General features: G+C 46.7%; 1 protein-coding gene across 1 annotated transcript in view; it reads left to right on the top strand.

The window, feature by feature from the left end:
- Rasgef1c (RasGEF domain family member 1C) overlaps positions 1-16,454 on the top strand; it is a 62,359-nt gene extending 45,905 nt beyond the window's left edge. Inside the window, exons 6-14 of the mRNA XM_051180826.1 lie at positions 373-447; positions 5,686-5,775; positions 7,480-7,582; positions 8,343-8,422; positions 8,505-8,600; positions 9,548-9,643; positions 12,588-12,711; positions 15,468-15,540; positions 16,022-16,454. Coding sequence (XP_051036783.1) covers positions 373-447; positions 5,686-5,775; positions 7,480-7,582; positions 8,343-8,422; positions 8,505-8,600; positions 9,548-9,643; positions 12,588-12,711; positions 15,468-15,540; positions 16,022-16,046 — 762 coding nt within the window. The 3' untranslated portion in view covers positions 16,047-16,454. The remainder of the gene's footprint in view (positions 1-372; positions 448-5,685; positions 5,776-7,479; positions 7,583-8,342; positions 8,423-8,504; positions 8,601-9,547; positions 9,644-12,587; positions 12,712-15,467; positions 15,541-16,021) is intronic.
- The last annotated feature ends 6,932 nt before the right edge of the window (positions 16,455-23,386 follow it).

The raw sequence follows: 23,386 nt of genomic DNA, 5'->3' as shown, positions 1-23,386 counted from the left end.
AGAGAGATTGGGTTCAAACTCTCATTAAGATGCCATTCACTGTGTGCTCTTCTCAGGCCTAAGGAACTCCCATTTGGGCCCTACATGCATGGGGGCGGGGATGGGGGTGAGGTGGAGGCTGCCCTCCTCAGCTTTCCAGGGCTGCAGCTAAGCCCTCCCTCCTTCATGCAGGTAAAAGGGAATGAGCTGACCTTGCCCCACACACGGGACTCTATGAGGGTGCGGAGGCCAAAGGGCCCTAAGAGAGGCAACAAAGGGAAGTGGCATCATCCTGTCACACCCATACCCCCGATGGCGCCCTTGCTGCCTCCCAGCGTGTAACCCCTCCCCACACTGCCCATCTTCTCTGACTCTTCTCCCTTCCCCATGCAGGAGCGACTAAGACACATTGGACCTGAGGAGTTTGTCCAGGCTTTTGTGAACAAGGACTCCCTGTCAGACACAAAGGTAAAAGGTGTTTGGAAAGGCTGAGACGACAGTGGCCTCCACCCAGTGGTGGCCACCAGGAGGCAGGGCAGTGATATGGATGGCTTCGGCTGCAGAAGCCTTGATGATGCCCAGAATGGAATGGAGGGCCCCTGGCCACTACACCCAGGCCTTTCCAGCTCAGATGACAACAGCACTGAGTCCCAGGGAGCCCAAGGGACTGACTGGACATACCTCATCAGATCACTCATCAGCCAGGGTGCAGGTGTGGTCAGGAAGCCTGCTATCACCTTAAGTCAGGCTTCAGCCCTGAGTAGGGATTGGATATAGGGTGCATCCTGAATGGCCTGGGACCTGCAGGTCCTCTCTGTGCGTTTTGGTGGGCACTGGTGCCCTCCAGCGGCCACTGAGGGAAGTGCCGGCTGTTGCCCCATGCTTGAAAAGATTGGGCACTTTGAGCTAGCTCATTGCTAGTAGAGGCCCAACCACTGCAGTAGGGTTTCTAACCAAAGGGCTAGATCCTCTATTTATCTAACATCTAACAAAAAGAGTGCAAATTAAATGCTGTAATATATGACTGACTGCCTCTTTTGTCTCTGAGAGAGGCAAAGATCATAAACTAGACATACTGTGGTTTTGGAAGGAAAGCAGGCCTCTTGTTTGCTGTCAGTAAAGATCACATGACTTTGTGTAGCCCTATGTCCTCAGGCTGGGAGTTGCAGGTCAAAGGCAGAGGACTCTGCAGGAAACCCTAGGTTCCATTCCAGTGCCAATCTCCTGGGGTAGAGGGTATCACAGGTATGTAGTTGAGAATTTGAAATTCTTGTGAGATATTTGTCCATATTCTTGTTAGATGCTACAAGTGCTGATTTTAAACACTCATTGTAATACGAGACCTAAAAACATATCAGTGAGCTTTCCATACATACACCTTGAATGTGTGATTATTGACCACTTTTTAAAAAAAAAAAAAGCCTGGAGATACTTATCTCCCCACTGTTGGGAGAGGAAAACCCATGAAAACCCCGAGGCTGTCAAGCTCCCAGAGGTGGACAAGGGTTTTGTAAGTTCCCAGTTTTCTCTTGCAAGCTTGAACTTCATCGTTGGCAAACACATGCTGTGAATTGTTTTCTTGGAGGTGACAAGCTTTTCGCTCATTATCAAGGCACAACAAGTCAGATGCTGATCTGAATAATAAGTTGCCCTGTCATTCAAGTCAAAATAATGTACAGTGAAGGCCAGCAGTCTGTTCAGCTTGAGGCCAGTCAGGTGCTCCCACTAAGACGACAGCAATTATTGTTATATTAATTTTGTAACTGACAGCATTGAATAGAACTTTATTTTAGGTATTGGGGGTTGAACCTAGAGCCTTGTGCATGCTAGGCAAGTGTTCTACCACTGAGCCACCACGATGGGAGCCTCTAGCAAGTGCTCTTACCCACTGGGCCACTCCCCCCGCCAGCCCCTGAGACAGTATTTGTTTTGTTTCTGTGGCAGCCATAAAATAGAAATCCCTCAGGTATAGGAGGGACATGACTAGTAGACAGGCCTTCGCCTATCACTGTAATTCTGTGAAATGCTAAGAACGTTACTTAATGCAGGGCATCCCCAGCCCAATTTTGCTTGCACCAGCTTGCACCCCTGCTGCAACACCAAGCAAGAGGGTTGAGAAAAGACAGCCTTCTTTTCCTGATTTTAGAAGGATCGCTTTAAGCAGGCCATACAGGAGTGCGTTTGCCGTTGGTTGTTTCTTCAGGCATCAGAAAGGTGCCTTGCTTCTTAGTTTGCCAAGAGGTCCTTCATGCATGGTTGCTAAGTTTTGTTGAATTCTTTCTCCAGCTTTATTACTCTGCGAAGACTGAAGGCATTAGAGATTGTCTCCATTGCACCAATATGCAGTGGCATCACATTAAGGAAAAGAACCTAATACCTCTCCTTGGAGGACTTTGACCAAGACCGACCCCAAATCTGAATTCTCCACTCCTCTCCATGTGTCTTCTGTCTCTGCGTGGCTTATGGCTTTTGGCCTGTCTGTAATCTGTCTGTCAGTCAGATGAGTCTGATTCTGTGCCTGCCTGCATGAGTCCTTGGGAGTCTGTCCCTAGCAAAGGGCTTTGCTCTCCTTTATTAAACAGCACAGAAAGTGTCACATGAGGAAGAATTGATGGACACTTTACCGAAACCTCTAACGGTTTCTCAAGGGATGAACCTACCCATTCCAACTGACCCAGATAACAGACAGTTGTGCAAACAGACTGTCTCCATGTTGTTTTCAGCATTTGTGGCAGGTATTTATTGCACAAGGTCTTTTTTCCCCAGTTTGCTGTTTCCAGCAAATTATTTTTGTAGCACACATACAAACACACATGCATTGCTCTGGGCCAGGAGCATGGAAGAATACATAATTTAAGATTAAAGCTATGTTTTAGCTTAGGCTGCAAAAGCCGATTATGGGAGAAATGTAAGCAAGTATGGATGTTTTTACATTGTTCTCTTAGAGGCAGGTTGAACAAACAGGCCAAGTCCACAGCAGAGTACTGGTCCCTCTTCAGGAGCCTCAAGGTCCAGCAAAACTTCCAGGCTCTGAAATAAGCAGAACTGGCATCTCTTTGGTGCATCCCTGGGTCCTGTGTGCTGTGTGTTTGGTTTAGAGTGTCTGCCACTGTTAAGCATGAGTTAGACTGATCTGCTACTTTTCTTCCTTTGGGGTACTCTCTCTGTCTTTTCTCTATTAGGTATAAAAGACTGGAATTACCTATTATTGGAGCATTGGTCAGCATTTGCCAGGGAAACATCTGAATTTGATGTGTTCTCAAGTTTTTCTGGTTGGATTGTTTCTTAGTTTATTCTTACTATTATTTAGTGACTAAAGGACTATTTAGGTTTTTTATTTCTTCTTCCCCTACCCCAAAGTGGTACTGAGGATCAAACAGAGGGCCTTCCGGTTCCTAGGCAGACACTCTACCATTGAGCTACATTCACAACCCTCCTTTTTGCTTTTTTAAAAAAATGTGTGATAGAATCACCCCTGCCTCAGCCTCCTGGGTAGCGGGGCCTGATTTTTCTCTTCCTAACTTCTTCTAGTGTTTCAAGATTTTAACCATTTCCCTTAAATTCTCACATTTGCAGATATAAAGCTACTCATTATTAGTAACTATTCTGTTAAATTTCTTCACATCCACAGTGGCATCTCTTTGATATTCTTTGTGATTTACTTCTATGTTTCTTCATCAATGTAACAATCACATCACTGGGGTTACAAGTGACAGCCACTAAGTGTGGCTCTTTTCTGGCTCTGAGTCATCTCCCCAGCCCAGCCTCCACCATTTTGAAGACATGATCCTTAGCACAAACATGGTTAGACTCAAGACATTTTCCTAATGAATTGAACTTCTTATCATGTAGTTATCCTTTAATTGCTTTTACGATGCTTTTCCCTCAGAATATTTTTTCCCTTAAAAACCTGACCAGATATTACAGATCTTCCTGTACTCCCAGTGGGGTTCTATCCTGATGAGCCCACCACAAAGTTGAAAAATCTTCCGTTGAGCCAGCAAAGGTTGGCAGCTATCAAGTGAATGGGATCTGCTTGCAATTGCTGATCTTCAGAGTTTGTCCTCATTGACTCCTGTGCCATTTGTCCTCTTCCCTGACCTCCCAGTTTCTTTCTCTCTTCTTTCTTTACAGCTTTCCCCATCTCCCTCCTCTATGTTAGCTGGAAATTATCCTGGTAGTTTTAACAGACACATATTTTGTTTTTTTTTTTTTTTTTTGAGAGTTTTTCTCTGCAGTTTTCTAGTTGTCCTGGAACTAGCTCTGTAGAGCAGGCTGGCTTTGAACTCAAATATCCACCTGTCTCTGCCTCCTGAGTGCTGGGATTAAAGGTGTGCACTACCACTACTGGCTCAACATACACATTTCTTTACTTAAGTTTACTCATTTAAACAATGGCGTGTGCATGCACGTGCGCGCGCACACACACACACACACACACACACACACACACCATACATAGAACGTTCAGTGTAGATTGAAATTTGTTTTTCTCTAAACATTTTATGACTCGGGAAAAGGTTAAGATGGAAATCTATAGTTATGGATATGCACTTGCATGCACACATACATACATAGAGTTGATTATGCTATTCCTACTCACTATGTTCTAGAGTGCCAACACAAACATCAAATCAGCAATCCTAAGCCATTGCTCCTGGGGGAAAATGTAGCATTAGGCTCCAGCAAACTCCTCAATACTTTGTACATGCAGTCAACACATAGTCATGGTTATGTGCTTTTGTGTCCCTGACTAACACTGAACTCTATCTAGCAAGTGGCCAGGCCAACTCATGTCTAGGTCTGAGCTGTAGCTCTGGAGTAGAATGCTTGTTTGCCATGCACAAGGCCCTGGGTTTCATCACCAGCACCACAGAAAGGAAATATTTATCTGTATAGATATCTAATCTATCTACCTGTCTGTCTGTCTGTCCATCTGCCTGTCTATCCATCCATCTGTCTATCTACATCTGTACATTCACAGATAAATGAAGGCTATCTAGCATATATTTTCTCTGTAGAACACACCATAACCTTTATGTGCTTAGGAATAAAATATATCATTCCAGTATTATTCTTGGAATCCTTTCAAAACCCTGAAACTATTCTCCAAAGAAAACACAAAAATAAAAGAGACACTAAATAAAGGATCCTTGCTCCAAGAAACAAGACATAACAGCTTCATTTAGTTCAGTCTTCACTGGAAATACTTATGTAAGTTGAGTGGTTCAAATATTTTGCCTTTCTGTCCCTGCACACCAACAGATGGGAAAGTAATGCAAGCTATTGGAACTGAAAAAAAATCAAGCAATAGACTAATTTGCAAATACAGAATCTATACAGAATAAATATTGATTGTGTGTGCATACCAGTAAATTTTGAGCTACAGCCTCATTAATTCATATATTTGTACCTCATCTGGTGCTGTGGATGGAACCACGGACTTCCACATTGTGAGTATGCAATCTACTGCTGAGCTTTATACCCCAGTCCTCCTCTTTGTCTTCTCCCCTGCACTGTGATGGTGGAGATGAGCCCAGGGCCACCAGCCTATAGGAAGGAGACAGGAAGATACACATTGGGTCATTGTGTTTCTGGCCGACTTTGAGACTGTCACAGTGTCTGGATTCTCTGTAATGACTGTGATCTGATTCTGCACCCTAAAATCTTACCAACAAGGAGATTCAGCCCATATGTCTTTCCTAGCCCCGCTTCAGTGACAAGACTAACAACGTAGAGGCCTATGTGAAGTGGTTCAACAGACTGTGCTATCTCGTAGCAACGGAAATCTGCATGGTGAGTAGCCAGTGTGGCCCTATCTGGCAGCCAGAGGCTCCCTGGGGGGGTACTGAATCCCAGCCTCCCAAGTCCAAGGTATGGCTGGACCACCATGCCAGACCAGGTTCACCTCTTTCCTCCAGTGAATGTCCCTTATAAGTAGATCTCAGGGTGGCTCCACAGGGCCAAGGCTGCAGAGGAAGCTGGGCCATTTGCTGAGAAGTGAGGGCAGCCTACTGTGTGTGTCAGTCTGAACCTGACTGAACTGGGAAAATAGCTCATTAAAAGTCCAGGCCAACAATGAGTTTAGAAATAAATCTATTCCTAAGGCCTTTATTTTATTTAACATCAAGCCCCTATTACTTTTTACTAGTGTCTTTTTACTAGATTACACTAGAGTGTAATCTAAAGCTATGCTATTCTTAGTGCTGTTAGTAAATGATATTTGGGGGAGAAAAGCAGGTTATTGCTACAGGTTTCACTGTATCTATCAGCCTTGCTTTGAATATTTTTATTCAGTGTTCTGAAGGAAATGAACGATTTCACTCAAACCATCAGTCTCCTGTGCACTTTTTACCTGTCATTTTCTGAATATAGAAAATGATGGACCATAATTCATAAAAAACCAAAGTGAAAAACAAGTCCAAGCCAGTGATTGCTTCTTCAGCAGGAAGTTCTGGCATCCCAGTGTTAAACACACTGGCCACACTCTGCCTGTCACCTTCTTTTCTTTTATACCAAGAGTACTGTCCTCTAAGGGGAAGCACACAGGACAGGCTGGCTAGTCCAATTGGGCTTGCTAGGTACAGGCTGTGAGACGAAGATCAAGAGTCAGCGCTCATTAGGGGTCGGCACCTGAGAGATGAACAGGGCAGTCGGGCTTATACTGAGGGAGAAACTGCCCTGTGGTGTCCATAGTGGGGTGAGAGGTCAGCTTTTATCTAAACCTTACCTGATGGTCATTGGTTAGTGTTGCCATTTGAAGGACAGGACTAGACCTCAGGTAGGCAGCTCTCTGCAGCAGAGACCTCTACTTGGAGGAGCTTTGGTGGCACACCTACAGAGGTGTCACAGTACACTCTTGGTGGCTAGAGAGATTGCTATTGTGTTGACAGACAAGCAGGATCCACCTGAGTTGTACTGGCCTGGCCCTGTTCCCATAGTCATATTACTGGCTCGGTGGCTAAGCCCAGGTTTACCTGTGTGGAGGCTGGACAGAGCACACCTGGACACCCAGGAGCAGACAGTTTGATTCTAGCCCACCAGAAAGGTAGAGAGTGCCGAGGTAACTTCTCACAGTGGCCTGGTTTTCTGACAGAAAGTCGGGTAGGGGGAGCAGCACATAGAGCAGGACCCAGACTTGGTGTACGGCCCTCACTGAGGAGGGAGCACGTTCCGAGATGGGAGGAAAGGAAACAGCGGTACCTCTGTCTTCCAGGGGAAAGCCTTGGGGGCGGGGGACCATCCCAAAGATGCCTCACCAGCCCTCTGGTGCTGCAGGGGCGTGTGCACCGCATACCTCACCGTCACACTGCCCTCCACACTTGTGATGTGTGTGCTGGCTCTTCTGTGAAGGACCCCAGGCCCCTGGGCCTTGGACTTCTCAGTTGTGAAGTGGGCTTTGAGAAGGGCAGGAGGAGGCTGGTTGAGTGGGGTGTTTGAGCAGGGAGTGGGAGGGACACACACCCACTGGAGCTCTGATGTATGATGTCCTGCCCCCAGCCAGCCAAGAAGAAGCAGAGAGCGCAGGTGATCGAGTTCTTCATTGATGTGGCCCGTGAGTGCTTCAACATCGGCAACTTCAACTCCCTCATGGCCATTATCTGTGAGTGATCTTACCAGGCCTGGAATACCCTGTGTGAGGCCCACTAGAGAGGTTAAAGTGGGCACGGCTGGCAGGTGGGGTGCACGTCAAGGGTCTTTTCTGCAATGGGTGGCTATGGGCTAGGTGGCCAGGATCCCTGCTCCAGAGGCAGATGGAGCTGTTCCATTATGCACAAGAGAGGAAGACACCATGGGACAGAGTTCAAGGGGAGGGGTTTTTATTAGGAGAAAAGGATCATCAAAGGGGGTAAGGGGAGGGGGAGACCGGCCTCAGGGGACAGGAACAGGGGAAGAGAGGAAAGAGAGGCAGAGGGGAGGGAGGGTGGAACACTCAGAAAGAGGCAGAGAAAGAAAGAGAGGAGCATGGGAGGTGGGCAGGGCCCTTGTAAAAGGGAACATGGTGAATAGGCACAGGTGGTGCTCGTAGTGGCTGCACCTGAGGGTGTATCCTGTCAGATCTCCGAGGGCAGGCCAGTTCAGACGCCTGAATACTAACACATGGTCAGTCCCTAAGTGGTGCATTTGAAGAGGCTGGCAGTGTGCACCCAGAGACAGAGAGTATGAGGAGACCAAAATGGGTTCTGATGATGCCACGGGGGCCCATGTAGTTGGGACATGACCACCTCAGTACAGTGTACACCAGCACCAACCCACCCAGCTACCCTTCAGTCATAGTCAGGGCACAGAGACCTCTGCCTATGGGAACAAAGGGGACCGTCCAGGCTAGAGGAGCCCTCCCAGCTCTATATACCTTCTTCCAGCCGGCATGAACATGAGCCCTGTCTCCAGGCTGAAGAAGACTTGGGCCAAAGTGAAAACAGCCAAGTTCTTCATCCTAGAGGTAAACAGGGTTGCTGCTTCAGGGAGTGTGTCCAAATGGTCCCTGAATATGGCTGCCCAGATGCCTCCCTGTCTCCTTCCAGCACCAGATGGACCCAACGGGGAATTTCTGCAACTATAGGACAGCCCTGCGTGGGGCGGCTCACCGCTCACTGACTGCTCATAGCAGCAGAGAGAAGGTAAGGAAGAGACAGTCCAAGGTCAGAAGGGTCAGCCTTGATAGCAGGCTGTATCATGTACTGATTAATCAGCTTTCTGTCACTGTAATCAAAGAGCCGACACAACCAACTTATAAAGAAAAAAGGTTCTGCTTTGGCTGAGTTTCAGCGGTTTCAGTCCATGACTGATTGACTTTGTTGCTCTGGGCCTTTTATGGGAAAGACACATGTTAAAAATTAAGTTGCTCACTTGGTAGTAGGGGAGCCAAAAAGAGGAGAAAAAAAACACAGGCTGTCATGGTTCCTTCAAAGACATGTCCCCAGAAACTAAGTATCTTTTGCTAACTAAACCCCACCTCCTAATGTTTACACAGCCTCCCACAAACACCTCCCTAGAAGCAAGTCATAGCCATATGGGCCTTTGGAAAACACAGGATACAAACTACAGCAGTCAGGAGCCTGAGGGATCAAATCACCTGGCCCAATCCCTTCCCTAGGAAACTTGTACAACCTGGCCCAGGAACCATAACATTAGAAAGCCAGACAACAACCCCTCTCCACTGAGCAGAGAGGGTTCTGCACTGTCCAGTTGTACTGCAAGGCTATGGCAGAGCCAGATGTCAAACCCCATCTTGCACAGCTGTGACAACCATGGCCTTGTTGCAGTCCACCGGCTGCTTCTCTGTTCCCAGGACACAGGTGGAGTTGTTTGTGTTCTAGCCGCAGAGGTTCTGGCCCACAGCTCAGGAGTTGGACTGTAGGATGGATTATTTAGGAGCTGGGCTGAACTCTGATTAGAGAAGTCACCTGCAGCGGGTGGATCCCTGCATGAATTTTCTCCCACCCATGCTGAGGCTGGGTGACCATGGGGCAGGTGGAGATGCTACGACTCTGAGCCTGTCCTCTGAGCCCCCTTCTAGCTGCTGGGGGCTGTGCTTTTAAGTTGATCTGCACCCTCTCCCTTCTAGATTGTCATCCCCTTCTTCAGCCTGCTAATCAAGGACATCTACTTTCTCAACGAGGGCTGCGCCAACCGCCTTCCCAATGGGCATGTCAACTTTGAGGTGGGTCCCCCAGGCCTTCAGGGATACCAGCCAGTGAGACAAGCTGCTAGAAGTTCCCAGCACAAACAAGGAGGCAGCTAGAGAGATGCCTTCAGAGAATCGCTTGTGATGCCCTTTACTGAGGACCTGAGTTCCATCCCCGGAACCCATGTGAAGAAAAGCTGAGTTTGTTGGCACGTGTTCATAATCCTAGACCTGCTAGGAGGAGAAAGTGGGATCTCTGGGGCTCTCTGGCCAGTTAGCCTAGCCTAATTGGTTAGTGCTAGGACAGTGAGAGACTCTTACAAAGCAAACTGGGGTTGTCCTCTGGCCTCTACTTGCCCACATGCACCTGTAATCATATAAACACAAACACACACACAGACAAAAGTTGCCAACATGGGCTGATAGCCCTGGATAGCTGGATTAATGGGGGCCTGTGAGTCACCTGAGATCCTGCAGACACCAGCTACAGGCCCAAGAGGCCAGGCTTGTGCTGTGGTTCTCAGGGGCAGGGGACACTCACAGGTTCTGACTGTCCCAAAGCTGGCAGTGCCAGTTGAGTGTCCAACCCAGCATGTGGGCCCAGGCTATTGTTTAGAGGCAACGTGGATGAGACTGCAGGGCAGTGATCCTGACATATAACTAGGAGTTGGGACTCAAATCATTTCATCTTTTTGAGTTGGTCCCTAGAATCAGAGCTGGGGAAAACTGTGAGATGCTCACTCACTTGTCCACACTGCTACTAGGGCTGATTGAGGCTCTCCATCACAGGCATGGCTTTGGCCTGTGTCCTGTTTTCTTTGTTACTGCTGAGGATAGCAAAGCAAATGGCATGTAGTTCCGATGGGATGAGTCGTCATGGAAGGGAAGGCATGGAGGTAGGAACAGGAAGCTGGTGTTGCATCTGCACTGCAGGAAGTGGAGTCCAAACAAAGTGGGGCCAGGCTGTAAACCATCAAAGCCCGCCCACCCCAGGGACCTCCTTCCCCCTGCAAATCTCCACCGCCCAAAGGTCCTAGAACCTTCCAACAGTGCCACCAACCAGGGAAGTTGTGGGGAGCATTTCACAGTCAAACCGAAGCCAGATGCTATGTGTTTAAAACCCTTCTAAAAGTTAGCACACTCTGAGTGTTTAAACACACATGCAGCCAGCCCTCTGTTTCCACGAGTTCTGCATTGGTGAGTGGAAAACATTTCTTATTTACATCTGTACTGAAGGAGTACAGACTGTTTCGCTTGTCACTGTTCCCAGAACAATGCACACAGAAACCATCTGTATAGCATTTACATTGTGTTAGGTGTGAGGAGGAACCTGGAGATGGTTTAAAGTATGCAACAATATCTGCTACCTGGAAATAATATACTATCTTAAAAGAGGGACTTAGGCCTCTGTGGATTTGGGTATCTTGGTTGGGGTGAAGGGATCCTAGAAACAATTGCTTGTGTATATTAAAGATGATTTTATTTAAAAATATACTTGAAATAATTTATTTAGAGCTGTTGACAGGCTTAGTGGATGACGTTACTTCCTGCCCTATGACCTGAGTTCCTTCCCTAGGATCTGCACAGTAGAAGGACAAAACTGACTCTGGCCAGTTGTCCTCTGACCTCCATGTGTGCACCAAGGTACACATATGTCTACAGATGTACATACATGCACAATAAATATTTAAATAAAATGTAAATCTGGGCTGCAGAGATAGCTCAGCAGTTAAGAACATGTGCTAATCTTCCACAAGCCCTCACTTCGCTTCCCAGCATCCATGTTGCTCCCAAATGCCTATGACTCCAGCTCCAGGGGTTCCAACACCCTCCTCTATCCTCTGTGGGCACCTGCACTCATGTACACATACCCACATACATACACATACTTCAAAGTAACATAAATCTCTTAAAATTACTTAAGTTTTATTTAAATAGATTTACTGAACTATATTTACAGCACCCTATAAGTCAACAAATATCACTTTCCCAAAAGAAAAACACAAAAAGAAATTCAAATAAAGTTATGCACAGTCTTGTTACATAAAGGCAAAGGCTGAGAGCAGTCAGGTATGGAGGCTCACACTTTCAATCCCAGCACTCTGGAGGCAGAGTGAGGAGGATCTCTGTGAGTTCGAGACCAGCCTGGTGTACATAGGTAGTTCCAGGCCAGCCAGGGCTACAAAATGAGACACTGTTGTTGTCCATTGTTTTTTTTTTTTTTTTTTTTTTTAACTCTGGCTCTTTTGGGGAGGGGGGATACCACCCAGCTCCCAAATAAATCACACACAGAGGCTTATTCTTACTTATGAATGCCTGGCCTTAACTTGGCTAGTTTTTAGCCAGCTTTTCTTATCTTTAATTAATCTCATCTACCTGTTCCCTTTGGGCTTTTAATCTTTTTTAAGTTCTGTATATCTTACTTGCCTTCTCACTCTGTGGCTGGTAGGGTGGCTGGGTGGCTGGCCCCTGATTACACCTCTCGGTGTTGTGACTGGTTGCTTGCGCCTCTCTTTCTTGTTTCTGCTTTTATTTATACTCTCTGCCTGCTGGCCCTGACCATCCTTGCTCATGCCTCGCTATTAGCCGTTCAGCTCTTTATTAGGGCCACCGGGTGTTTTAGACAGGTGCAGTAACACAGCATCACAGAGTTAAACAAGTGTAGTATAAACAAAAGTCACATACCTTATAATGATATTCTACCACACACTGTCTCAAAAAGTTATGGGCCATTGGCTGCCATCCCCTCGATGGGGAAGCTGGGAGCCTGAGGCAACAGGTGTTACTGATTGCTAAGAGGTATGAAGGAAAACTGGCAAGGCAACTCTCACAGAACTGCCAGCATCCTTCCTAGGTTCTGATGTCACCTCTGGTTCCATATTCCTCTTCAGATCCACAAGATCAGTCAAGGGTGATGAGCCAAGGCTTTGCCAAGGCAAGCCACTTACTTTGCTCCATTTTGTGATTCTGTGTCTGGCAGAAATTTCTGGAACTGGCCAAACAGGTTGGAGAGTTCATCACTTGGAAACAAGTGGAATGTCCTTTTGAGCAAGATCCGAGCATCACCCATTACCTGTACACTGCCCCCATCTTCAGCGAAGACGGTAAGGTAGCTCCATGGCCTGGACATTCAGGCAGTAGGACTGTCCAATGGTGTTTTGGTCCTTTAGACAGTCACCAGGCAGGGACCCCAACTCTGGGCAGAGACACCTCACATTCAAACTTGCTGGTCCCAAATGGAACAGAGAAGGTACATTCCCTTGTCTAATCAGCACCCCAGTGCCTCCTAAGGAGCACAGGACCAACCCAACAGGTCACAGGATAGGACCTCAAGGAGCCCTGAGTCCAGATTCCTCCCTGCATGCAGTGTGTTCATTGTTGAGCATCCTAACCATGAGTAGCCTGTCCATTTGCCATGAGCATTCTATGTTACAAGCATAAGTGAACATGGTTGTCTTTCTACAGTGTCAGAATTTTATACACTATGGAAGAATTAGTGTAGGACTAGGCTTATCTCAACATCAACCCCCCACTACTTTCCTCATTAATAAGATGAGAGTGAGAATAAGAACTGGGGCTCATATGAGGAGAGTGGAGCAATGGCCCAGTTATGGGTCTTTCCATGGATGGTGCATGGGTGGGGGCACGTGTGAAGGCAGCATGTGATACACACTGGCATGAAACATTGGTTTCTGGAAACCATTGAACTGAAGGCCTCACACAGCTCCAGGCAAATGTTCTATCACTGAGCTATATCCCCCAACCTCTTGTTTTTATTTTGAGGCAGGGTCTCACTAAGCTGCCTGGGATGGCTTTGAACTTGTTTTGTAGCTCAGGCAAACCTGCCATTGTGATTCTCCTCCCTCAGACTCCAGAGCAGCTGGGATTGAAGGCTGTGGCACCAGGTCTGGCTTGTTGAATGCACAGATTTAATGGCAGCAGTTTCACTCTGTGGAGATTTGTTGGGACATACGGAGTCGTAACAAACTGTGTCACATCCCAGGAAGCATATGTGTAGACAAAGAGGTCTTGATTTGGGGTTTGTTTGTATTATTTTTTTGCTGTTACCTTTATTTTTTGTTTTGTTTGTTAGAGCAGGGTCTCACTGTAGCCCAGATTAACTCTAAACTCACACTTGGGTTCCCCAGTGTTGGGATTATGGGCAGGGACCAGCATACCCAACTGACAAAAAGTTTATTGTAAAACTGAGTACTATTAACATTTTATGACCAAGAAATTGCACTCCTTGGCATTGGTTTATTCTAGATGAATGATATCCATGCTCACAGAGAAACAAAACCCTGTATATCAGTGTCTATAAATTCACTTTGTTATAATCTCAAACTGAAAACAACCCCAGTGTGTCTGTGGGTGAATGGCTAAATGAACTGTGATACCCCCCTACTTTAGACTTTTTCAGACACAAACAGAATACATGCCATTGACACAAGCCACTTCATGGCATGATTTTATTTATATAAAATTCTTCAAATTATTAAAATAAAGAAATGGAGAATAGTTTATGATTGTCAGAAATTAAGAAAAGAGGTGGTGGTCTGGGATGTGGATAGAATGCTGCCCTCCATTCAATCTCCAACATCATAGGAAGGGAGGAAGGGAGTAAGGAAGAGAGGGAGGGAGGAAGGGAAGGAGAGAGGGAAGGAGAGAGGGAGGGAGGGAGGAAGGGAGGGAAGGAGGGGAGGGAGGGAAGGAGGGGAGGGAGGGAGGGAGGGAGAAAGAGAGGAAGGAGAGAGGGAGGGAAGAAGGGAGGGAGGGGAATGGAGGGAGGGATGAAGGGAGGAAGGAAGGAAGGAGGGAGGGAGGGAGGAAGAGAGGGAGGAAGGAAGGAGGGAGGAAGGGAGGGAGGGAGGGAGGAAGGAGGGGAGGAAAGGAGGGAGGTGGAGGGAGGTTGAGGAGGAGAGGATAAAGGAAAAAAGGGGACAATGAAGGAGGTGGATGTGACGCTAAAACTGCACCTTTGCCCATGGGTGCTTTAGTTGTTATGGAAATAACCTGTGTCTGAATTCTGCCAGTGTCATTGTCCTGATTATGGCAATACTGTACCAGGGTAGCTCAATTCATGATGGAATTACACACCAGTAAACCCATGCTAATGGAAATACTGTAAGTCAGAAACACATCTCTAGTACCCCTAGACTATGCATCATCATGGCTTAGTCCAGCAAACATGCTTAGAACACTAACATTACAGCATCCAACAGTCATCTAACACAAAGGCAACTAGTTTTGTTATTTTGCATTTGTTTTGTTTTGGTTAGTTAGTTAGTTTTGAGACAGAGTCCCACTATGTAGCTTTGGCTAGCATGAAACTTTCTATGTAGACCAGGCTGGCCTTGAACTCACAGAGATCTGACTGCCTCTGTCTCCCGAGTGCTGGGCTCAAAGGTGTGCCAGCAAGCCTAGTCTAACATAAAACAGATTATATCACTATATGCACAACAGTCCATTTGTTTACTGAGTAAACTGTATGTGTTGGAGTCACATGACTGAGGGGGCTGTGGCTGCAGCTCAGAAGGGAGCATACTTTCTATTGCTAGCCAAGGGAAGAATCCAATTTAAATTTCAGAATGTGTTTTCTACAAATTTCTCTTAAGTACTATGCTTTAGCATCCTGAGTAGAAAAAAAAATGTACATTAAACCATCATTATAGTTTTGCACATGGCTACTGCTGGTGGAAACTGGGTAGTTGGGGCCATGGGATCTCTGCATGCTGCCTATGAACAATGATCTCCAAACGAGAAGTTTAATTCACAAATAAAAAGCAGGTCAAGTTCTAGGTGAACAAAGAGTTGCGGCCACCTGCCGTAATTGCATAATTTCACTTCTGTTTTGGTTTAGGTCTGTATTTGGCTTCCTATGAGAGTGAGAGCCCAGAGAACCAGACAGAAAAGGAGAGGTGGAGATCTCTAAGGTAGGTCTGAGTGCCGGGATGAGGCATGCAAGGTGGGTGGAGGGAGACACCTGGACCACTCGGGGCCATCAGTGTCCTCCCTGGGAGGAGGGAAGAGGAACAAGCCAGGACCAGAGAGACCAGAGCAAAACTCGGGGGCTACGGATATTGGAAGGAGACTGAGTCAGTGACCCTTACTGGGGTCACTGCACCTCTGCAGGATGGTCAGGATGCATATCCCAGGGCCAGGAACTCCTGCTCCATATTTTTACGCCAGAAAATAACACACATGCCCGTGTATGTCCCACCCCACCCCATACACACTGTCTCCAGCTCGTTCAGCCCATCAGCACAGCCAGGTGGAAGTCAGAAACAAGCAATAGGCTCAGAGGGCTGAGCCAAAAGGATCTGCCACACCCTCTCTGGCCACCTCCACCATGCTGAGAAGGTACCTGGCCACCAGGAGGGGCTCACCTCGCTCTCTATGTGTCTGAATCTGTAGATCTTCTATTCTGGGGAAGACATGAGGAGTCCTGAGACAAAGGAGAAGGAGGAAGTAATGGAGCTGACACAGCCCATCCCAACCCTGTCACAGATGGCCCAACAGGTGGAAGTTGATGCAAAGCCTCACAACTTTGCAAACCAGACCCTGTGGCCTGGCACCTGCCACAATGGCCACATTGGCACAGGAAACCTTTTATGGTATCTCAGCCCTGGCTGACCTGCAGGGCCCCCAAGAGCATGGTTGACATGCCTTGGGCAAACTTTGCCTTCACGACCGAGTGGGTCACATACTCAATCTGTCCATTCTGGACAGGGACACAGCGCTACCTAAAATGAGCTGGGTGACTGCAATCATGTGATCTTGTTGAGTGGCATGTGCTATGGAGAATAACACCGCCATCTGTCACCAGGTGGCTTGGGAACCTCTGTAACTGCAGCAGGAATCATGGTGCAACATGAGGTGTGCCTGTACCAGCTCAGAGCCCTCTCTGGCCCCTGGCATTCTGCTGATGGCCCCTGCCTGTCCCTCCCAATGGACTTGTTTCTGTAGTCACCCATCTCCTTCTGCATCCTGCTGGTATCAGGATAGCCTTCTGGCGGACAGCAATGAACCAAGTCAGGAAGACTGACGGGAGTCATGGAGTCGGCAATGTGTATATTATGACCTTCTGCCTAGCTCCCTTGTAAACTTTAGAATCAGAGTAAATACACATTTGTACGCCTGTCCTGCACATGAGTGTCCATAGTGTGTCTCTGATTCTTAGGTACAGGATGCGCTTCAACACAGTACAGTACCTGGTTCCCAGATCCTCCTGGGAATGTATCAATATGCTTTCAGAGTGGGATGTGGGACTGGGAGATGGCTGTCAGAGAAGTACAAATGTGTTAAAGCCAGGTGTTGGTGGAGCACATCTGTAACCCTGGTGCTGGGTGAGCAGAGATAAGCAGATTCCTGGAGCTTGCTGGCCAGCCAGGGTAGCCAGTTGCTGAGCTGAAAGGTCATTGAGAGACTTTGTTAAATAAATAGGTGGAAAGCCCCATCCCTACCTCCAGGCCACAAAGACAACTTCAAGGGCCCATGAGGGATCCCTGGGATTCTAAATGAGTTCTAGCATCATCCAGCTAAGACGGCCTCCTCTGTCTCATGCAACTCCTCATTGATGTCTACTGGAGTTTGGGGAGTGCATCAGCCCTGGGGCCTTAACTATGGCCAGTGACTTGTCCACATCTAGCCCTCCACGATAATTTAGATTGATACATCCAAAACTATGACTTTGACAGGATATCAGTTACTGTTTAATGGCCTAACAAAATACTTGAAGAGACTAACTTAATAAGGAGGCCTAGTTAGCTCACAGGACATGGCACCTGAATGGACTCAGCTCCAGCAAGCCCCTTATGTAGCACATCAGGGCAGATTACAATAATGGAGGGTTATGAGAGTAGAGGATTGCCAACTCCACAGAGAGCCAGAGAAAGTTCCTCCCCATGACTCCCAAGAGGCCTCATAGAGAGAGCAATACCCCCAGTTGCCTCAAGAACTGCATTAGGGTCCCTTTCTTGAAAGCTCCAAGACTGCCAGGCCATGGTGTCACACACCTTTAATCTAGCACTCAGGAGGCAGAGACAGGCAGATCTCTGTGAGTTTGAGGCCAGCCTGGTCTACAAAGCTAGCCAGGGCTTCACAAAGAAGCCCTATCTAGGGGGAAAAAAGCCCCAAAGTTCCTCTTAGTACCACCATCCAGGGACCACGATTCCAACACATGGACCTCTGGGTAGTGACACAGTTGCCAAACAAGAATGGGGAGTTGCCACCAAAATTACAAATGATTGAATGTTGTCTGTTGTCACAGGAACCAACCTCCTCACATGGGACGAGGGTGCTTGAGGCACTGACAAGAAAAGGTACCTCTGTGACCCCCACAGTGGCTGTGTCCATCTGTACCCACCCCAGCATGGCTCAGGAGTCCCTCCCAAACCCTCAGCAGCAGCAAGACCCATGCCACCCAAATAAGGAAATAAAAACAAGAAAGATCATGAGGTTCTGCAAACATATAATCCAATACAAGAAAATGAACGGGAAATACTGGAGAGACAGCAGACTGGTAGTGAGCAGGAGCTGGGAGGACTAGAGCAAGGGAGAAGCCCGGACACCTGGAGAAGCCTCAGTTAAGAGTAGCTGGAGAATGGGCATTCCTGTAGCCACAGAGTGCCTCTGGGGATAGAGAAAAGGAAGAAATGGGGTGGGGGGATTGGAGGCCTTTGTTACAGGCCTCTCAATACTCTGAGTTATTACAAACAATACTTGGACAAAAAAACTGAATCTCTAGGCCAGATGGGGTTGTATGCCTATGATCTCAACACTCAGGAGGCTGAGGCACAAGGATCTGAGGACAGTCTGGGCTACATAGCAAGACCATATCCCAAAAATAAACCTTTCCACCTCTAGTACCTTGGGTTTGGGGTACATCTCCATGGTAGATCACTTGCCTAGAATATACAGAGTCCTGAGTTCAATCCTTAGCACTTCAAAAACATTACAATAATCTGAAGTGAGAGATGGGATCGAGCGCCCAAGACTGAGAGCCTGTGGTCTTGCACAGAGCCCTGTGTAGTATGAAGAACTCTGTGGACAAGCTCCTCCAGCAAAGTAGCTGGACTTTCTAAAGTTTATTCAGGAAAAACTGTACTTTGGAAATGGATCAGTGACTGAAATGTTTCCAGTGCAAACACAAGGGCCTGAGTTCAGATCCAGAGCAGCACACGCCTGTGACCCTGGCACAAGCGGAGGAGAGACAGGTGGGTCCCAGGAGCTCATTGACCAGCCAGGCTAGCCAAAACGTGAACTCCAGGTTCAGTGAAAAACCCTATCTCAAAAACATAAAGTGGAGACTAACAGAAACCACAGCATATTGACATCTGGTCTCCATTCTCATGCACAGGTAAGCACACCAACACACACACACACACACACACACACACACACACACACACACACACACGAAAAAAAGAAAATCTCCTAAAACACTGTTAAGAACTATGAGTCTTGTGGCATTAGCACTGTGCTCCCCGATGTAAAAATAGTGGGAATAGAATAAAGAAGCAGGAAGAATTCTGCTATTGATACAATAGCAGAAAACTTCCAAAATTTGATGGGAATATTATACATCTAAAGGGTTCAATAAACTCCAACCAGGATGGAGTAAAAAGACACACAGACACAGACAGTCAAACACCCCCACACAAACACACACCACATGCACATACACACTGTAGTAAAAGTACTAAGCAAAGAAAAAGTTTGAATGAAGCAAAATAAAAATGGCGTACCATCTACACAAGGACCCCAATAATATGAATGGCTGTGATATAATAATATCAGAGGCAGTGGGGCCAGAGAGAGGGGCTGGAAGATGCCAGAGTGTCCCCTAGAGTGTGCCCCCTGGTCAAATGTGTGTGCCAGTGTAAGGGTGTGTTCCTCAGCTCTCTGTCACTGTGACAAAAGGTCTGAACTAAATTAGCTCTCAGGAGGGAAGCCTTACTTTGGTTCATCTCAGAGATTCATGAGCCATGGTTGCTTGGCTCCCGTAATGAGACAGTAGGTCACGGCAAAAAGCACAAAGTACACAGAACACTCCACTGTAGCCCAGAAGCAAAAGAGAAGAGGAGGGAGCCCGAGTCCCCCTACATCCTCTTTGAGGGCATTCATGACCTCAGTAACATAACTTCTCTCTGTGTTGGCTCCACCTCCTTAAGGTTCTGCCATCTCCAAGAGCAGCTGGCAGCCACGTCTTGGGCATGTGGACCCCTGGAGGATATTGTGGTTGAGTAGGAAATGGCCCCTTGAAACTGTGTGAACACTTGTTTCCCAGCTGGTGGTGCTGTTGTGGGGGTTGTGGAACCTTTAGGAGGTGGAGCCTGGCAGGTGGAGGTGAGTCTGGCTTTGAGGCTTACAGCTTGGCCTTGACTTCAGACCTTTCTCTGTTCCTGCTCTGCCCAGCTGTGTTCCAGTCACCCCAACTATCATGCCTTCGCCACCATGGTGGACATTATCCTCTCCAGCCACAAGCCCAAATCCTTCTTCCATTTAGATGTTTCTTGCAGGTATTTTGTCCCAGTGATGGAAATGTAATGAGTGAAGGGGACATCGAAGACATAAGCTAGAGAGCAGAGGTGAGCGACTGGAAGCCAGGCTGGTGTGTGCAGAGATGTCACCTCTCACCTTCTGGGTCCTTGATAGCTATCATGACTTGGATGTGAAATGTCCCCCCACGGGTTCACTGGTTTGAAGGCTTGGTCACCAGCTGGTGGTGACATAGTTAGTAGAAGTGTGTCCTTAGAGACAATCCTTGAACACTGAGCTCTCTGCCCGAGCCCCTCCATCACTACCACATTTCCCCACCAGAATGGAGTCAGAAAAAAAAATCTTTCCTTCCTTAAGTCACATTACATAACTTGTCATAAAGATATAGGAAAAGTAAGAGCCATGAAGAATCATGACAGTCACATTAATATATATATATATATGTGTGTGTGTGTGTGTGTATACACACACATATGTATATTATACATACATACATATTTGGAAAGATGGTCCTGAGGTTACTGTGTCAGGTGGGAAAGAAAAGGAAAATCTAATGATACTGAGAGACTTGGGGGGGAAGTGTATAAGGAACAGAGAGCAAGGCTTTCTTTAATTATTAATATTTTACTTTTAGTTGTAAATATAGATGGGGTGCACAAATTCAGTATCTGCAGAGGCCAGAAGAGGGCATTATATCACCTAGAGCTGGAGTTAGAGGCTGTTGTGAGCAGCCCCAGTGTGGGCGCTGGGCACCGACCTCTGGATCTTCTGAAAGAACAGTGCATGGTCTTAACCGCTGAACCATCTCTCGAGTCCAGGGGCCAAGGGTTTAGATCTGAAAAGATAATGAAAATTGCTTTCCTAAATAGCTGTGTCTCCATCCAGTCCCCTATTGGTGACTTTCTGTGGAACATGTCAGGCACCAGAAGCCTTAGCTCTCTGCTTTTTGCTAAATTTACAATAAAGTGGCCAGCCTATAAGTAGCAACTTATAGATTGATTTTTTTTCTTTTAATATTGCATTAAAATAGTAGCCTGATTGCTGAGTTTTGTGCTGCCCTCTTCAAGTCTGAGCCTGGATGTATACTATGGAGGCTTGCAGAGTGAGTAGTGCCACTCGGAAACACTAGGAGGTGCCCTCTTCCCATCGCCCCCTACTCAGCTCCAGCACAGGCTTGGCTGCGCCCCCACCAGACAGTAGCTCCACTCTGAAGCCTAACCCAGACTTCTAGGTACCAGAAGGCATTGCTGACCTTCCCACTGGCATCTCCTCCTCTACCATCCATCAGTTTGTCCCAGGCCCATTTCTTCCCCCAAAATGTCCTGGGGAGATCTTTCTCCCAGTTTGATTTTAGGGTCTACTTCACAGCTGGAGGGCCTATTGTAAAGTGAAGGCTGGCAGCTTAATCCTTATACACTAACAGTTCTTTCCCGAACTTCCAGCAAGGCTGCTGAGTGTATGGTAACTGAGCATGTAATAAGCTGGTGCAAAATATAGTAGCGTGACCAAGACTCGGATTAATAATATCAGATTAATAATATTTTTGTTGTTGTTGTTTTAAGATACATTCTTGGAGCTGGGTGTGGTGGCCCACGCCTTTAATCCCAGCACTCAGGAGGCAAAGGCAGATGAATCTTTGTGAGTTCAAGGCCAGCCTAGTCTACAAAGTGTGTTCCTGAACAGCCAGGACTGTTACACAGAGAAATTCTGTCTCAAAAAAAAAAAAACAAAGAAAGATACATTCTTGATATGTAGCCCAGACTGATCTGCAGCCTGCTGTGTAGACCGGGCTGTTCTGGACTTCAAATTATCCTTTTGCTTCTGGAATGTTGGGGTCACAGGCATGAGTCACTATGCCCGGCTTAATGAAATAGTTTTTACAGAAACAAAATAAAAACAACAACAAATAAAAAACCCCAGCAGAATCTTGCTGTGCAGCCCTAACTGGCCTGGAATTTATAATCTTAGTGTTTTGGCTTCAGGAATATTGGGATCATAGGTCTGGGCTACCATATCAGGATGCAATTTAAAAAGAAAAAGTCACTGAAGGCTGAATTCACGCAGTATCGTTTTTTAAATTAGTGTCCTATGAGAGAGAGAGCCAACAGGAATAAAGACTAGAGAACTATTTTCTGAGTCTGAGCCCCTTCCACCAGGGGGGTCCAGAGGTTAGACTCCAGTTATCAAGCTTGTGTGGTAATCACTTTACCCACTGAGCTATTTTGATGGCCCAAGCATCAATATTTTATAGCCAAGATTACATGTTTCCTCTTGTCTCAAGCTCCAGCTTTGACCTTTTAGTTGAAATGCTGATTATACTGATTTGATCATTGCACATTGTATAGGTAGATCAAACTATCATCCTGCACTCCATAAAAATTGTAAAATTGTGTCCCAATTAAATTTTTACATGTATATAGTGTGTAAGACAGTGGTACACACATGTCATAGTACCAGTGTGGGAGTCAGAGAACAACTCATCAACTTGTGCCAGTCGGTTCTCTCCTTCCACCTTATGGGTCCAGGGGTGACTCGGGTCACCAGGGTTGGAGGCAGGCACCTTTATCAGCTGAGTCAGCTTGTGGCTCAGAGTCTTTAAATGCATTGTTTATATTTAGGTGCAGGGGGTACCTGTGTGCATGTGTGCATATGTGTATGCAAATGCCACATGAGTACGGTGCCCATGGAGGTCAATGAAGGGCACCAGGTAACTTGGGATTGGCACTACAGGTGTTTTGAGCTGCCCAGTGTGTACGCCAGGACCTGAACTCAGGACTTCTAGGAGAACAGAAAGTTCTTTTAACCTCTGAGCCATCTCTCTATCCCAGGTCCCAGATTTTTAAAATATTATTTCTGCTGGCCATTGAGATGCTTTTAGCAAGCCTTGTTTGCACCTGAATTGAGGAATGTCCTCACTGTACTCTGGCACAATCCCATCAGAGACTGTTAGAATACAAATGTTAACTCCAGAAAGCAAGAAAAAAGTTATTATTACCATAGGACATAGCAATTTCACTTGTAAATATACACCCAAAAGAAATGAAGGTATGCATTTATGCAAGATCTTGTACACAAATGTTCATTGCAGCCTTGTCCATAGTATCCAAGGCATGAGGGAAAAAAATAAATGTATTATTAATGGGTAGCCCAACAAAATGTGCTATGTCCATACAATGGAACATGTTTCAGCCAGAAAAAGGAAGGAAGTTCTGGTTGAATCAAGACCACAGAATGAACCTTGGAGACCTTGCACTGAACAAAGGAAACCAGACACAAAAG

Source organism: Phodopus roborovskii, unplaced genomic scaffold, assembly GCF_943737965.1.
Source record: "Phodopus roborovskii unplaced genomic scaffold, PHOROB, whole genome shotgun sequence".
Classification (NCBI taxonomy): domain Eukaryota; kingdom Metazoa; phylum Chordata; class Mammalia; order Rodentia; family Cricetidae; genus Phodopus; species Phodopus roborovskii.
Note: the sequence above shows the minus strand (reverse complement) of the source record. Positions and strands in the feature narration are given on the sequence as shown.